General features: G+C 48.0%; 1 protein-coding gene across 7 annotated transcripts in view; it reads right to left on the reverse strand.

The window, feature by feature from the left end:
- Nucleotides 1–16,418, reverse strand: part of lama2 (laminin, alpha 2) — a 378,441-nt gene that overhangs the window by 192,865 nt on the left and 169,158 nt on the right. For all 7 annotated transcript variants that reach the window (XM_067984560.1, XM_067984559.1, XM_067984558.1 and 4 more), the window contains exon 15: nucleotides 8,700–8,811. In XM_067984560.1, coding sequence (XP_067840661.1) covers nucleotides 8,700–8,811 — 112 coding nt within the window. The remainder of the gene's footprint in view (nucleotides 1–8,699; nucleotides 8,812–16,418) is intronic.

Below are 16,418 nucleotides of genomic sequence, written 5' to 3' on the forward strand. Positions count from 1 at the left end.
TCCTCCACAGTTCCTAGTCTCTTGTCATATTCCGAAAATATTCCAAATTGACTTTCTTAAATCTAAAGTGGATGACCTCAAATTTGAATCCATAGATAAATGTGAGGTGGTACATTTTGGTAGGAGGAATAAAGGAGGCCACATACTCCTTGGAAAATAAGAGAAGAGCAGGGTGTACAGATACACAAATCATTAAAAGTGGCACTGCAGGTTAATAAGGTCATAAAAAAAGCAAACACAGCATTGGAGTTCATTTCTAGAGGGATAGAATTGAAAAGCAGAGAAGTTATGTTAAACTTGTATAGAACCTTGGTGAGACCACAAGTGGAGTACTGTGAACAGTTCTGGTCTCCATATTATTAAAATGATATAGAGGCACTGGAGAAGGTGCAAACAAGATTTACTAGGATGATACCACAACTTAGAGGTTATACCTATCAGGCAAGATTAAACAGGCTGGGGCTCTTTTCTTTAGAAAAGAGAAGACTGAGGGGTGACCTTATGGAGATCCTTAAGATTAATAAAGGTTTTGATAGGGTAGAAGTAGACAAGGGACCCGATATTACCATGGCGACGGGGGGTCAATTGGGCGCATGGGTAACACTTACTCATTCCCCTACACTCCGTCTGCCAAATCACCACCCCCACCCCACATCTCCCTCTGCACTGCCAACACTACTCTGTCACATCACCCCTCACACCCACTCAAACTTCATCCTCATCTTACCTGCACTTACTCACCTCGCCAGTACTCATCCCGCCACTACCACTCAACCCAATCCTCATACAATCTCATGGCTCCATCTCATACTCACCCTCTCATGCATCTCTTTCACGGTCAGCCTCACTCAACCTGCCACTACCTGTGCTGCAGCCACAGGTCATGCATCACATATGTGCAGTAGGAAGCGTAAGGCAAATGTGCCGTGAGCATGAAGGGGATGCACAAGGGTGTTTGAGGGTTTGTCATGGTTTTTACTTATATTTAATTTCTGACCAACTCACATCACATATTATATTGGCACCACTACTGTCACGTCTTTGCAAATCTTGTCTAGTTTGTGCAATAATTCCCTTTCCTGAGGATCACAATGAAGACCCACAACTGATGCCACCCATTGGGCCCGATGTTAGCAGGCCTGCGGGTTCCCGGCGGGGGGGGCTATCGGGCGCGTGAAATGAGTGCGTCCTCCGTGCGATCACAGGATAATTGAAGTCATTTACCTGTGGTTACGGGTTTTCCGCTGCTCAGCTGCGCGCTGGCGGCCTGCGCATGCGCAGTGACATCTGAGTGATGGTGGAGCTCTATTTAAAGGGGCAGTCCACCAATGCTCCTCCTGCTGCAAACAAGAAGTAGCACACCATGGAGCACCCCAGGGGTAAGGCTGCCCCACGATTTTCTGACGACTCACTCCAGCTGCTGCTGGACGGGGTAAGGAGGAGGAGGGAGACGTTGTTCCCCAGCGATGGAAGGAAGTGCCCTGCCTCCGCCACCAGGAAGGTATGGGCGGAGGTGGCCGCGGAGGTTAGCAGCAGGGGCAACACCACAAGAACATGGATCCAGTGTCGCAAGAGATTCAATGATCTCACTAGGTCCGGCAAAGTGAGTACACTAATGCATTCTCCCACACTCCGTCTTCCACATCACCTCAAACACCTCACAACCCCTTCTGCACTGCCACCACAGCGCTCCCGCATCAATCCTCACAGCCACTCAACTATCATCCTCACCGTGCCTACACGTACCCACCGTCCCTGTCCCCATTCGAACACTACCACACCCCCCAATCCCCATACAATGGGATGGGCATGTGGCACACGCATCCTCCCATCCATCTCCCACACGCTCAACCCACCCACACCAATGCTTGAAGCGTCTCACAATGCAATCATCACTCAATCACGCATCTGTGTTTTGCCTTGACAGGAGAAGAGATGCAAGAACGCCCGGGAAAGGGCACGCACCGGAGGGGGCCCGCCACACGAGGTGGTTCTAACGCACGCAGAGCTGGACGCCTTGGAGATCAGCCACACGCTGCATTGCCTGTCCGTGGCGGATGGCGAGGCTGGGGCTGCAGAAACGTCCGGTAACGGAAAGCTGACACTCAGCACTCATGATCGCAAATGATCTTAGCATCACTTGGCATCTGCCGCACCTCAACATTTGTCCACATGCCTGATATTGCCCTTTGTTCTCTTGCAGGGCTGTCTGCGAGCGCTGTGTCTGTGGAGGGCGATTCCTCAGAGGACATGCCGGTCTCTGAGGGTCCATCGTCACATATGAGCCAAGCATCCACCAGCGCAGATACACACACCTCGGTGGGTCCCCCTCCTCAATTAGTTGGGATTGCACATGGTGAGTCACCGCGCACATGTGAGCATGAGCAGACCCTGGTGGCAGGGGCAGCCGCGGAGGGTCCGCGTCGGTGGGAGCACTCTTCTCCAGGCTCTGCTCAGCCGGACCCAGATGCTGAACCCAGGGGGCCACCAGTCAAAAGGAGAGTCGTCGAGGGGCACCAGCACATTGCCGAGGTACTGGAAGAGGTGCCACGCGCACTCTCTACAATCGCGCAGGTGATGGAGGAGTCCAACTCCTGCATGAGGGCAATGGTGGCACAAGTACAGGAGGGTATCGGCGAGATAGTGTCGCGGGTAGGTGCGGGAACGTCTGCGGTGGAGGAAAGGCTAGCCTCCCTCGAGCTTCACGCACAGCTCAACATTGAGTCCATCCAGGCCCTGACAACGGCTGTTCGGATTCAGGGTGAGCAACATTCTGCCGCCATAAACAGGCTGACAGATACATTAGAGGTGGCCTTGCAAGGTCTCACACAGGTCATCCAAACTGCCGTCCAGCAGGGTGGAAGGAGTGATGTGGGCCTAGGCCATGAGAGGGAAGGTGGCGAACGGGGACATGGAAGTCGGGACGCTACTCAAAGTGCCCCCACTTCTCACCCATTGCCCCCCTCTCAACCAGTACGCGCAATGGTGACTCCTCTCCAGGTGGCCGAGTCTGCCCCTGCACAGGTGCAGGAGGAGCAGTCTGTGGAGGTGCCCTCACGGGCACCGAAACCCAGGGGGCGTCGGCCCAAAGCATCTACCCAGTCAGGGCACGAACAAGAGCAACCTGCCACTACCTCTGCTGGAGCCACAGGGGTAGCACCACGTAGGGGTTCCCGCAAACGTAAGGCCAAGGTATTATGAACACAAAGGGAATGCACCAGGGTGTATGACAATTTGTTATGTTTTTATTTATAGTCGTTTACTGCACATACACAATAAACACAATTGTTCTCACCACTACTGCCACCTCTTGTCCATTCTTGAGCGGCTTGTGCAATAGGTCCCTTTCGTGGGGCTCATCATGATGACGAACACCTGGTCCCACCCATTGGGTCACACTACAGTGGGTGCAGGAGTAATGGCACCACTCTTCTGTGGAGGGGGCTGGTATGGCCGCTCCTCTGTGCACGTGATGAGGTCTGGACGCCTCAGACAGTCTGATGTTAGGAGAACCGTTGACATATGAGTGCCTCCCTGGCCTAACGAGCATCCAGGTGAGCCGGTGTTCGGCCCATGGGTCCTTCCTCCTCCTCTTGCTCCTCCCCCTCCTCCTCCTCCTCATCGTCGTCCTCAATATGGGTGGCGGATGTGCATGGGGCCTCCTCCAGCGGCACCCCTCTCTGTTGTGCCATGTTGTGCAGGGCACAGCAGACAACTATGATTCGTCCCACTCTGAGTGGTGCGTATTGGAGCGCTCCCCCAGAACGATCAAGGCACCTGAAGCGCATCTTGAGCACCCCTATAGCCTGCTCAATTGTAGACCTGGTAGCAATGTGGCTGTCATTATATCGACGCTGCGGCTCGGTGATGGGGTTCCTCAGAGGTGTCATAAGCCACGTGTGCAGGGGATATCCCTTGTCGCCGAGGATCCAGCCGTTGCGGGTGTTGGGTGCGTGGAAGAGGGGCGGGACGGTGGACTCCCAGAGGACGAAGGCACCGTGGCAGCTGCCAGGGTATCTGGCGCACACGTGTAGGAATCTCTGGCGGTGGTCACAGATGAGCTGGGCGTTCATGGAGTGATACCCCTTCCTGTTGATGAACAGTCCTGGCTCATGTGGAGGTGCCCGTATTGCTATGTGGATGCAAACGATTACACCCTGCACCCATGGGAAGCCAGCCACAGCATGGAATCCAACCGCCCTCTCCATCTGGCTGCGGTCATCCATGGCGAAGTTGATGTAGTGCGAGGCCCTGTGGAACAACCCATCGGTAACCTGCCTTATGCACTTGTGTGCAGACGACTGACAGACCTCGGTGATGTCCCCGGTGGCACCCTGGAAGGATCCGGAGGCGAAGAAGTTGAGGGCAGTGGTGACTTTGACGGCGACGGGTAAGAAGATGCTGCTTGGTCCATCCGGGAGCAGCTCGTCATTAAGGAGGCTGCAGATGTCGGCGACTACATGGCGACTGACTCTGAGCCTCCGTATGCACTGCTCCTCAGAGAGGTCCAGGAAGCTGAGCCTCGGTCTGTAGACCCCGTGCCGAGGGTAGTGCCTCCTGCGACGCATCTCTCTCTGCGGTTGCCCTCCCTCCTGCTGTGCAGGTGGATGTGCCATAGCACCGTGTTGTGGGGATCCACGTGTCTGAGGCGGACGGCGTGGACTGCGAGGCTGCTGAGGCTGGTGATGCTGTGCGTCCTCCGAGGATGTCAACGCAGCACCCATCTGGCAGGTGTAGGTCTGAGGGGTTCCGCAAGGTAGGTAAGTGTGTCCTCGCACCGGGATTGCGATTCCACGTCGGTGAATCTTCTTGCTAGGAGGAGGGTGGTGGAGGGCAAGCGTTGCCCTATGTGACGGAGTGGCCTCCTGCGTTGGTGAAGGGTCTCCCCCACCCCACCTGTGGAATGCACCTTGGCAGCTGCCACGGGCTGCTGGTTGCAACACGTCCGTTTGAAGTGAGAGTGTTTCCCCCAGTATGGGAAACAGCCTCAGTTCAAGGTAAAATCCCACCCTTCCTAATAAAACAGCTCAATCAGGCCTGTAAACGACCTGAACGAGCAAGATAAATACTTACAAGTGGCATCCCGCTGGCTTTAATTGCCTGCGGGATTCCCACCTGCGGGGTCTGCGCGCGCACGCCGGCACGTCCGTGGGGAACCCGGAAGTGGGCGGGTTCGAGATGGGATCCGGTCCCGCTCCAGGATTCCCCGATTTTCGGGGCTCCCCCGCCGAGAACGCACCCGATAGCGGGTGGTAAAATCAAGCCCATTGTGTCACTGCAGAGTGGGTGTAGGTGTATTTGCAGGGCTCTTTTGTGCAGACGACTGAGAGACGTCGGCGATGTCCCCGGTGGCACCCTGGAAGGATGCGGACGAGAAGTTGTTGAGAGCAGTGGTGACTTTGACAGCGGCAGGTAAGAAGATGGTGCTCGAGCCAGCCGGGAGCAGCTCGGCATGAAGGAGGCTGCAGATGTCCCCGACTACATGTCGAGTGACTCTGAGCCTCCATGTGCACTGCTGCTCAGAGAGGTCCAGGAAGCTGAGCCTCGGTCTGTGAACCCTGTGGCGAGGGTAGTGCCCTCTGCGACGCATCTCTCTCTGCGGTTGCCCTCCCTCCTGCTGTGCAGGTGGATGTGTCGCAGCACTGTGTTGTGGAGCTCCACGTGTCAGAGGTAGATGGCGTGGCCGGCGAGGCTGGTGATGCTGTTCGCCCTCCGAGGAGGTCATGACTGCAGCTACGGCGGCCCCAATCCGGAAGATGTATATCTGAGGGGATCCGCAAGGTAGGTAAATGTGTCTGCACACCGGGGTAAGTGTGCAAGTTGGTGAATTTTGTTGTTAGGAGGAGGGTGGTGGAGGCCAAACTTTGTCCAAAGTGACAGAGTGGCCTCCTGCAATAAGTGAGGGTCTCCCTCCCCACCTGTCAAATGGACCTTTGCAGCTGCCACAGGCTGATGGCTGCAACACGTCCATTTGAACTGGGAGTGTTTCCACCAGTACGGGAAACAGTCCCAGTCAGTTGCAAAATCCCATCCCTGCTAAAATAACAGGTCAATCAGGTCTGTAAACAACCTGAAGTACCTGTTCAATTACTTTAAGTGGCACCCCGCTGGCTTTAATTGCCGGTGGGAGTCCCACATGCGGGGGCTGCGTGCGCATGTCAGCGTGTCAGTGGGGAACCCGGAAATGGGGCGGGTTGGAACCGGGCTCTCGACCCACCCCGGGAATCCCCGATTTTCGAAGCCCCCCAGCCACGAACGCACTCGATCGCGGGTGCTAAAATCAAGCCCAAGATGTTTCCACTTGCGGGGGAGACCAGGACTAGTGGCCATAAATATAACAGTCACTGATAAGTCCAATAGGGAATTCAGGAGAAACGTCTTTACCCAGAGAGTGGTTAGAATGTGGAACTCGCTATCACAAGGAGTAGTTGAGGCAATTAGCACAGATGCATTTAAGGGGAAGCTAGATAAACACATGAAGGAGAAATATGTTGATTGGGTTAGATGAAGAAGGGTGGGAGGAGGTTTGTGTGGAACATAAACAGCGGTATGAACCTGTTGGGCTGAATGGCCTGTTTTTGTGATGTACATTCTATGTAATCTACAACAGTTTTGCCTACACATTTAATCTATCTATGTCCCTTTGTAACTTCCTGCTTCCATCTATGCAATTTATTGTGCTTCTTGGCACATGGCAGATGAAATTGAATGCAGACAAGTGTAAAGCACTGCAGTTGGGAAGAAAAAATAAGCAACATATGTATTACATGAATGGTGTTGAAACAGCTAAACATTAAGCCAAAAGTATTCTAAAGAGTCAACATTCAGCATTCCAATCAAGGGAGGGCAGTAATAAACAAAGAAAAAAGAACTTGCATTTATATAGCATCCGACACATCCTCAGGACATCCCAAAGCCCACAGAGGTAGACAATTACAGCACTGCAACCTAACATACTACAATGTCTTGTGATGTGAAGCTGTTTCATGAGGTGTCCAACTGCCAGCATTTTAAAATATGTTTTTCTTCTGCTCCTCTGGGTGCCCAAAAAGAGGAATTGGCAGAGCCCAATATACAGCATCCTTTCACCACCTACTCCTACAGTGAGAAGCATCATCACAGATAAATCTGCTCTGGGAGAGAATTAGTGAGGCACAGGGGGGAGCATTTGGTGTAGCACAGAGCATGAGTAAAAAGGATAAAGTGCAGGTGGAATCACAGGAGACATAAGCATCTAACTGGAGGAGTAGCTTGAGGCCTCCTTCATCTATTGAGCCCAGGGATTCAGACCTCACAGGGCCTGCCGACAAATACACTTTGGTAGCTCAGCATCAGTATATCATGGAATCATTTAACAGTGTATCAAGCAGTATTTACAGTTTGGGAGCTTCTGTAGAAACTTACACAACCCACCTCTGTGCTGCATGAGTTACTAATCGGTCTACAGACCACCACAGAGAGCATGGCCACTCCAAGACCCTATGCAATGGAGTTTCCATTGGCCAGCCATAAACTGAGACATTGAAATCCCCACAAATGCCATGATTGGTACTCTACAGGCTTTGGGCTCCAATCTACAGGAATCTGTCTTGTCTGGATTCACAATGTTGAGGAATCAGATAAAGACGAGGGTAATGTGGGGTGTCAACAGCCTCACTCATGCCCAGCAATCTGTTTCCACACAGATCTCAAGCTGTGCTGAAGGACTGCCTAACAGAAGGGAATGGCAGAAGCTGGCATGGATGATGGAAATGTCTCACTGAATGATCCCACATTTGTAACACCCAACTGCCCTGTTCAAATGACTGCAGATATGTTACAAAGCATACAGGCCCAAACAGCCAGCACAATTGGTGTGGCAGCTGCAGTTCCAGAGTCATCTACTGACCCAAGACAAGGAGGTTCTGGGCCACTTTCATCCCTATAGGCAGACAGTGATACCCGACTGCCATCAAGTTCGGGTCCAGTTCTTCTCTCTCTTACTTTAATTGAGGTATTAACCCATTTAAAGTAAACAAATTTGTTAAGAATTCTTGAATCAGTCATATATTGACATTCTTCCACAGTCATTCTGATTACACCCAAGAGGCTGTGCCGTACAGGAAAGGCATGGTTTTCTGCCTACAACATTCCACACAATGAGTTACTGATTGCAGCATCTCAACATAGGTCAGATGCTATCAGAGGTTCTGGTTTTGTATTAATTTATTTCTTGTCACCCTATCAGTTGGTAATTTTTTTTCAAAATAAGCCTGTTGAAAAATTCACCTTATTTTAACAGGAGCATATAATCTGTCATTATATTCTTTATAGTGCAGATCTGATTTTACGAATGAGATCCTGGCTCAGAGCATTATGCATCTGGACTGCTCAATGGGAATTTGGGTGCAGGGATAAGCATCCCCTGCAGGACTTTCCAACCATTCATTTGAACGGATGCAAAATCCTGCGGGTTCACTGGCCTCTAAATTCCTGATAGCCGCTCCTAGCGTATGAATCTCTCTGACCAGAGCACAAACTTGTAACATCTACACTTATATATATATCAGTAGCTCATTTGCCTTTGCTGATTATAGATGTTAAGAGTTCTAAACAGATATGGTCGTTTATCATTCTGCTATATCGATGATAAAAGATGAGACATTGTAAATTGGGAAATTTACTGACTGCGAAATCTAGATTCTGCAAATGTTACTTACTTCGCAAGATGTGCCAAAGTACTCAGGGGGACACCGACAAATCTCAACGCTTGTAGCTGTATATTGGCCTAATGAATTTGGATTTGCTGTCTGGAGTACAACAGAGCTCAACCTGTTCAGACAAAAACAGAACAAATATATTCGCTTCATAAAATATAATTAAATTTAAATCCATTCAAATAATCATAGAAGTGCAGCTCTAATTACATATCTGCCCAGTGGATTTGTAGTGAGTTAATTGCCATGAAACAGCTTAAAAACTGGGTATTTCCAGCATAGAATCATAGTAAGTTACGGCACAGAAGGCGGCCATTCGGCCCATCATGTCCGTGCAGGCTGAAAAAGAGCTATCCAGCTTAATCACACTTTCCAGCACTTGGTCCGTCGCCCTGAAGGCTACGGCATGTCAAGTGCACATCCAAGTACAATTTAAGTGAGTTGAGGGTTATTGCCTCTACCACCATTTCAGGCAGTGAGTTCCAGAACCCCTCCACCCTCTGGGTGAAAAAATTTCTCCTCAACTCCCCTCTAATCCTTTTATCAATTACTTTAAATCTATGCCCCCTGATCACTGACCCCTCTGCTAGGGAAATAGGTCCTCCCTATCCACCATTTCTAGTCCCATCATAATTTTATATACTTCAATTAAATCTCCCCTCAGCCTCCTTTGTTCCAAGAAAACAACCCCAGCCTATCCAATCTTTTCTCATAGCTAAAATTCGCCAGCCCTGGCAACATCCTCGTAAATCTCCTCTGTACCCTTTCTAGTGCAATTACATCTTCCCTGTAATGTGGTGACCAGAGCTGTACGCAGTACTCACGCTGTGGCCGAACCAATGTTTTATACAGTTCTAGCATAACCTCCCTGCTCTTATATCCTATGCTTCAGCTAATAAAGCAAAGTATCCCGTATGCCTTTTTAACCACCTTATCTAGCTGTCTACCTTCAGGGATCTGTGGACATGCATTCCAAGGTCCCTTTGTTCCTCTACATCTCTCAGTATCCTCCCATTTATTGTGTACTCCCTTGCCTTGTTTGCCCTCCCCAAATGCATTACCTCACACTTCTCTGGATTGAATTCCATTTGCCACTTTTCTGCCCACCTGCCCAGTCCATTGATATTTTCCTGCAGTCTACAGCTTTCCTCCTCACTAACAACCATACAGCTAATTTTTGTATCATCAGCAAACTTCTTAATCAAGTCCCCAACATTCATGTCCAAATCCTTTATACCACAAAAAGCAAAGGGCCTAGTACTGAGCTTTGCAAAACCCCACTGGAAACAGTCTTCCAGTCACAAAAACACCCGTCAACCATTATCCTTTGCTTTCTGCCACTGAGCCAATTTTGGGTCCAACTAGACATTGGATTCCATGGGCTTTTACTTTTTTGACCAGTCTGCCATGTGGGACCTTGTCAAAAGTCTTGCTAAAATCCACATACTCTACATCAAACACATTACCCTCATCGACCCTCCTTGTTACCTGCTCAAAAAATTCAATCAATTTAGTCAGACATGACCTTCCCTTAACAAATCCATACTGACTGTCCTTGATTAACTCGTGCCTTTCTACATGACGATTTATCTTGTCCCTCAGAATCAATTCCAATAATTTGCCCACCACCGAGGTTAGATTGACTGGCCTATAATTACTCGGTCTATCCCTTTCTCCCTTTTTAAACAATGGTACAACATTAGCAATCCCTCAACCAACGGCACAGATTATCTGGCCATTCTCACTTTGCTGAATCCTCCGGCATCACGCCTGTAGCCAGGGAGGATTGGAAAATGATGGTCAGAGCCTCTGCTATTTCCTCCCTTGCTTCTCTTAGCAGCCTGGGATACATTTCATCTGGCCTGGCAATTTATCTACTTTCAAAGATGCTAATCCCCTTAATACTTCCTCTCTCACTATGTATCTAATATTTCACACTCCTCCTCCTTAACTACAATCTCTGCATCGTCCCCCCCCACCTCTTTTGTGATGCAAAGTATTCATTAAGAGCCATACACACATTTTCTGCCTCCACAAATAGGTTACCTTTTTGGTCTCTAATAGGCTCCACACTTTCCTTAGTTATCCTCTTGCTCTTCATGTATTTATAAAACATTTTTGGGTTTTCCTTAATTTTACTTGCCAGTATTTTTTCATGCCCTACCTTTGTTTTCCTAATTTCCTTTTTAATTTCACCCCTGAACTTTCTATACTCCTCCAGGCTTTCTGCAGAATTGAGCTCTTGCTGTCTGATATAAGCTTCTGTGCTCCTTGTCATCCAGGGGGCTCTAGATTTGGCAATCCCACCCTTTTTTTTGTGGGAACATGTTTACTCTGAACCCCTTGAATCTCCCCCTTGAATGCCTCCCCCTGCTCTGACACTGATTTACCTTCAAATAGATGTTTCCAGTCCAGTTTTGCTAAATCACTTCTCAGTTTAGTAAAATTGGCCTTTTCCCAATTTAGAACTTTAACTCCTGTTCTATCTCTGTCCTTTTCTTTACCCCAGCAACTTTTGTTTTTATTTGAGATTGTGGCATGTCCATAAGGACACCTCTGCTGAGAACATGCACTGTTGTCTTCGGTATAACTTATCCATACAACATGTCGAGATGTCTCAAATTGATTCACAGAAGGTGTTAAGCACTTTTAAAACATGGTAAGGTGCTGTATGAATGCAATTTCACAGATCATTGCAGTTTTATTTTCAACATCCATATTTGCAGGTCACAGTAATTAAAATAAATTTCATTTCCCGATAACAATTCATGCAGAGCACATAGTATCATGGCCAATAACCATACAGGCTTGAAGTGGAAAATCCAATCATATTTGTTTGACTAATAAAAAAGGATTTGCATTTATATAACACCTTTCATATCCTCAGGCCACTCAAAAGGGCTTCACATGAATGAATGAAATGGTAAGGGGGCAGAACAACAGCAGGTGAAATTTAATATAGATAAAAGTAAAGTATTGCACATAGGAAGTGACACATGTAGTACTAACATTATTATTACATTACAATAACAACATATATGCAAATCACGATCCTGTTACATCAACAGGACCTCGATGGCATCTTAACCGGGAAGTCACCGGAAGTCCGCAGCTGCTACACCAAATCTGGCCACACCACTGAGGAAGCCCTGTAAGGTAAGTTTAAAACTTTACTTTGTAGGGCCAGGTGGAGCAGAAGTATTCCTCTGCGCCCCAAAATTGCAAATGTAACTCCATTATATAAGAAAGGTGAGAGAGACAAACTGGGAAATTATAGACCTGTTAGTCAAACATCTGTTATGGGGAAGTCATTGGAATCTATAATTAAGGACAGAGTGACTGACCACTTACCAAAATTTGAGCTGATTAGAGAGAGCCAACATTGATTTGTAAAGGTTAGGTCATGTCTAACGAACCTAATAGAATTTTTTGAGGAAATAACTAAAGTAGTAGACAGAGGAATGTCGATGGATGTAGTTTATAAGGACTTGCAGCAGGCACTTGATAAGGTTCCACATAAGAGACTGTTAGCTAAAACTAAAGCTCATGAAATTGAAGAAGAATTATTGACCTGGTTCAGAGATTGATCAGGCAGTAGAAGACAGAGTGTAGGGATAATGGGTATGTACTCGAATTGAAAGGAAGTGACTAGTGATGTCCCACAAGGATTGGTGCTTGGGCTTCAACTATTCACTATATTTATTAATGACTTAGATAACACAATATCGAGCCATATATCCAAGTTTGCTGATGACACAACGATTGGTGGCATAGTAAGCAGTGTAGATGGGAGCATATATTTACAAAGACACATTGATAGATTAAATGAGTGGGCAAAACTGTGGCAGATGGATTTCAACACAGTTCAGTGTGAGGTTATCCATTTTGGACTAAAAAAGGATAGATCCGCTTATTTTTTTAAATGGTGTAAAGCTAGGAACAGTGCAGTTTCAAAGAGATTTTGGGGTCCATGTACACAGATCACTAAAATGCAGTGGTCAGGTACAAAAAAATCAAAAAGGCTAATGGAATGTTAGGCTTTATAACCAGAGGGCAAGAATACAAAGGGGAGGAAGTTTTGCTACAGCTATACAAAGCCCTGGTTAGACCACATCTGGAGTACTGTGTACAGTTCTGGGCACCGCACCTTAGAAAAGGATATACTGGCCTTGGAGGGAGTGCAGCACAGATTCACCAAAATGTTACCAGGGCTCCAAGGGTTAAATTGTGAGATTACATAAACCAGGCTTGTATTCCCTGGAATATAGAAGGTCAAGAGGTGATTTGATTGAGGTTTTTAGGATTTTGAAAGGAATTGATAGGGTAGATAGAGAGAAACTTTTTTCCACTGGTGGGGGAGTCTAGGACAAGGGGACATAACCTTAAAATCAGAGCCAGGAGTGAAGTTCTTCATGCAAAGGGTGGTAGAAGTGTGGAACTCTCTCAAAAAAAAGCAGATGTTAGCTCAATTAATAATTTTAAATCTAAGATAGATAGATTTTTGCTAGCCAAGGGTATTAAGGGATATGGACCCAAGGCGGGTGGATGGAATTAGGATACAGATCAGCCATGATCTCACTGAATGGCGGAACAGCCTCGAGGGGCTGAATGGCCGACTCCTGTTCCTATGTTCCCATAAGGGTAACGTAGACCTCCCCTGCCTGGACTCTCCACTGACCGTACCGAAACTCCCCACCCTCTGCCCCCAATTCTTGCACTTACCTTGGGCCCAATTTCCTGGCTGTTTTGGCCATTAATGAGGCCAGACTGATAAAATTGGCTTGGCATCCCGCTGTCATTACCGGATGGGCCAGACTATCGCTGGGCTGCTTTCCGCCCAGTAATTAACATTCTCACCTTTGTTTTATTTTTCCCCTGATAAGGTATGTAATGCATAACAGCTTATTTCAGGCAATGATTATCTGAATTCAGCACAAAATAAAACCCAACAATCAAAAAGCATGGTATACAACAATGTTTTTAGTAATCTATTGTTTGCATGCTTATCTTTCAGTATTATTCTTTGAGTGGATCAAAACAACAGACTGGCAATCTCAAATATTTGTATGCATTGGTTGATTTCCTGTAGCATTGCCAAGGGAGTTTTTTTTTATTAAAAAGTTTGCAATTAAGTAGGTCGAACCAACTGACACCTTGACTGGGTTTGCTCATAAATTGAATGTCTATTTTATTGCCAAATTTGAAACATTCAAGTCGGATCTGCCTCCCTCTGGTGATGTCATTTACGGAGAATGCCCTGTGCATCCTGGAGCAGTTCCATTGCCAATAGTGGGGGAAGGAGGATGTGTGACTTTTGAGCAGCCTGAGGGTTATTTTAGAACCACCTGAGCCCAGGAATTCAATTCATTAAATAAAAATCTGGAATTAAAAAAAACTAGTATCAGTAATGGTGGCCATGAAACTACCGGATTGTCGTTAAAAACCCATCTGGTTCACTAATGTCCTTTAGGGGAGGAAACCTGCCATCCTTACCCGGTCTGGCCCATATGTGACTCCAGACACACAGCAATATGGTTGATTCTTAATTGCCCTCTGAAATGGCCTAGCAAGCCACTCAGTTGTACAATCTCGCTAAAAAAAGTCATAACAAGAATAAAACTGGACGGACCACCCAACATCGGACCACGAGGCACCGGACACGACAAAGGCAAACCAAGCCCAATAGACCTTGCAAAGTCCTCCTCACCAACATCTGGGGACTTGTGACAAAATTGGGAGAGCTGTCTCACAGATTAGTCAAGCAACAGCCGGACAGAGCCATACTTACAGAATCATACCTTTCAGCCAACATCCCAGACTCTTCCATTACCATCCCTGGGTACGTCCTGTCCCACCAGCAGGACAGACCGACCAGAGGTGGTGTTACAGTGATATACAGTCAGGAGGGAGTGGCCCTAGGAGTCCTCAACATTGACTCCGAACCCCATGAAATCTCAAGCCATCAGTTCAAACATGGGCAAGGAAACCTCCTGCTAATTACCACCTACTGACTCAGTCAGCTGATGAATCAGTCCTCCTTCATGTTCAGCACCACATGGAGGAAGCACTGAGAGTAGCAAGGGCACAGAATGTACTCTGGGAGGGGGATTTCAATGTCCATCACCAAAAGAGGCTCGGTAGCACCACTACTGACCGAGCTGGCCGAGTCCTAAAGGACATAGCTGCCAGTCTGGGCCTACGGCAGGTGGAGAACGGACTAACACGAGGGAAAAACTTACTTGACCTCGTCCTCACCAATCTCCCTGTCACAGATGCATCCGTCCATGACAGTATTGGTAGGAGTGACCACCGCACAGTCCTCGTGGAGACGAAGTTCCTTCTTCACACTGAGGACACCATCCAACGTGTTGTGTGGCACTATCACCATGCTAAATGGGATAGATTCAAAACAGATCTAGCAGCTCAAAACTGGGCATCCATGAGGTGCTGTGGACCATCAGCAGCAGCAGAATTGTATTCCAGCACAATCTGTAACCTCATGGCCCAGCATTTCCTCACTCTAATATTACCAACAAGCCAGGGGATCAACCCTGGTTCAATGAGGAGTGTAGAAGAGCATGCCAGGAGCAGCAACAGACGTACCTAAAAATGAGGTGCCGACCTGGTGAAGCTACAACTCAGGACTACATGCATGCTAAACAGTGGAAACAACATGCTACAGACAGAGCTAAGCGATTCCACAACCAACAGATCAGATCAAAGCTCTGCAGTCCTGCCATATCCAGTCATGAATGGTGGTGGACAATTAAACAACTAACGGGAGGAGGCGGCTCTGTAAACATCCCCATCCTCAATGATGGCGGAGTCCAGCATATGAGTGCAAAAGGCAAGGCTGAAGCGTTTGCAACCATCTTCAGCCAGAAGTGCCGAGTGGATGATCCCTCTCGGCCTCCTCCCGATATCCCCACCAACACAGAAGCCAGTTTTCAGCCAATTCGATTCACTCCACATGATATCAAGAAAGGGCTGAGTGCACTGGATACAGCAAAGGCTATGGGCCCCGACAACATCCCGGCTGTAGTGCTGAAGGCTTGTGCTCCAGAACTAGCCGCGCCTCTAGCCAAACTGTTCCAGTACAGCTACAACACTGGCATCTACCCGACAATGTGTAAAATTGCCCAGGTATGTCCTGTCCACAAAAAGCAGGACAAATCCAATCCGGCCAATTACCGCCCCATCAGTCTACTCTCAATCATCAGCAAAGTGATGGAAGGTGTCGTCGACAGTGCTATCAAGCGGCACTTATTCACCAATAACCTGCTCACCGATACTCAGTTTGGGTTCTGCCAGGACAACTCGGCTCCAGACCTCATTACAACCTTGGTCCAAACATGGACAATAGAGCTGAATTCCAGAAGTGAGGTGAGAGTGACTGCCCTTGACATCAAGGCAGCATTTGACCGAGTGTGGCACCAAGAAGCCCTAGTAAAATTGAAGTCAATGGGAATCAGGGGGAAAACTTTCCAGTGGCTGGAGTCATACCTAGCACAAAGGAAAATGGTAGTGGTTGTTGGAGGCCAATCAACTCAGCCCCAGGACATTGCTGCAGGAGTTCCTCAGGGCAGTGTCCTAGGCCCAACCATCTTCAGCTGCTTCATCAATGACCTTCCCTCCATCATAAGGTCAGAAATGGGGATGTGCGCTGATGATTGCACAGTGTTCAGTTCCATTCGTAACCCCTCAGATAATGAAGCAGTCCAT

The sequence above is a fragment of the Heptranchias perlo genome, chromosome 5, assembly GCF_035084215.1.
Source record: "Heptranchias perlo isolate sHepPer1 chromosome 5, sHepPer1.hap1, whole genome shotgun sequence".
NCBI lineage: Eukaryota > Metazoa > Chordata > Chondrichthyes > Hexanchiformes > Hexanchidae > Heptranchias > Heptranchias perlo.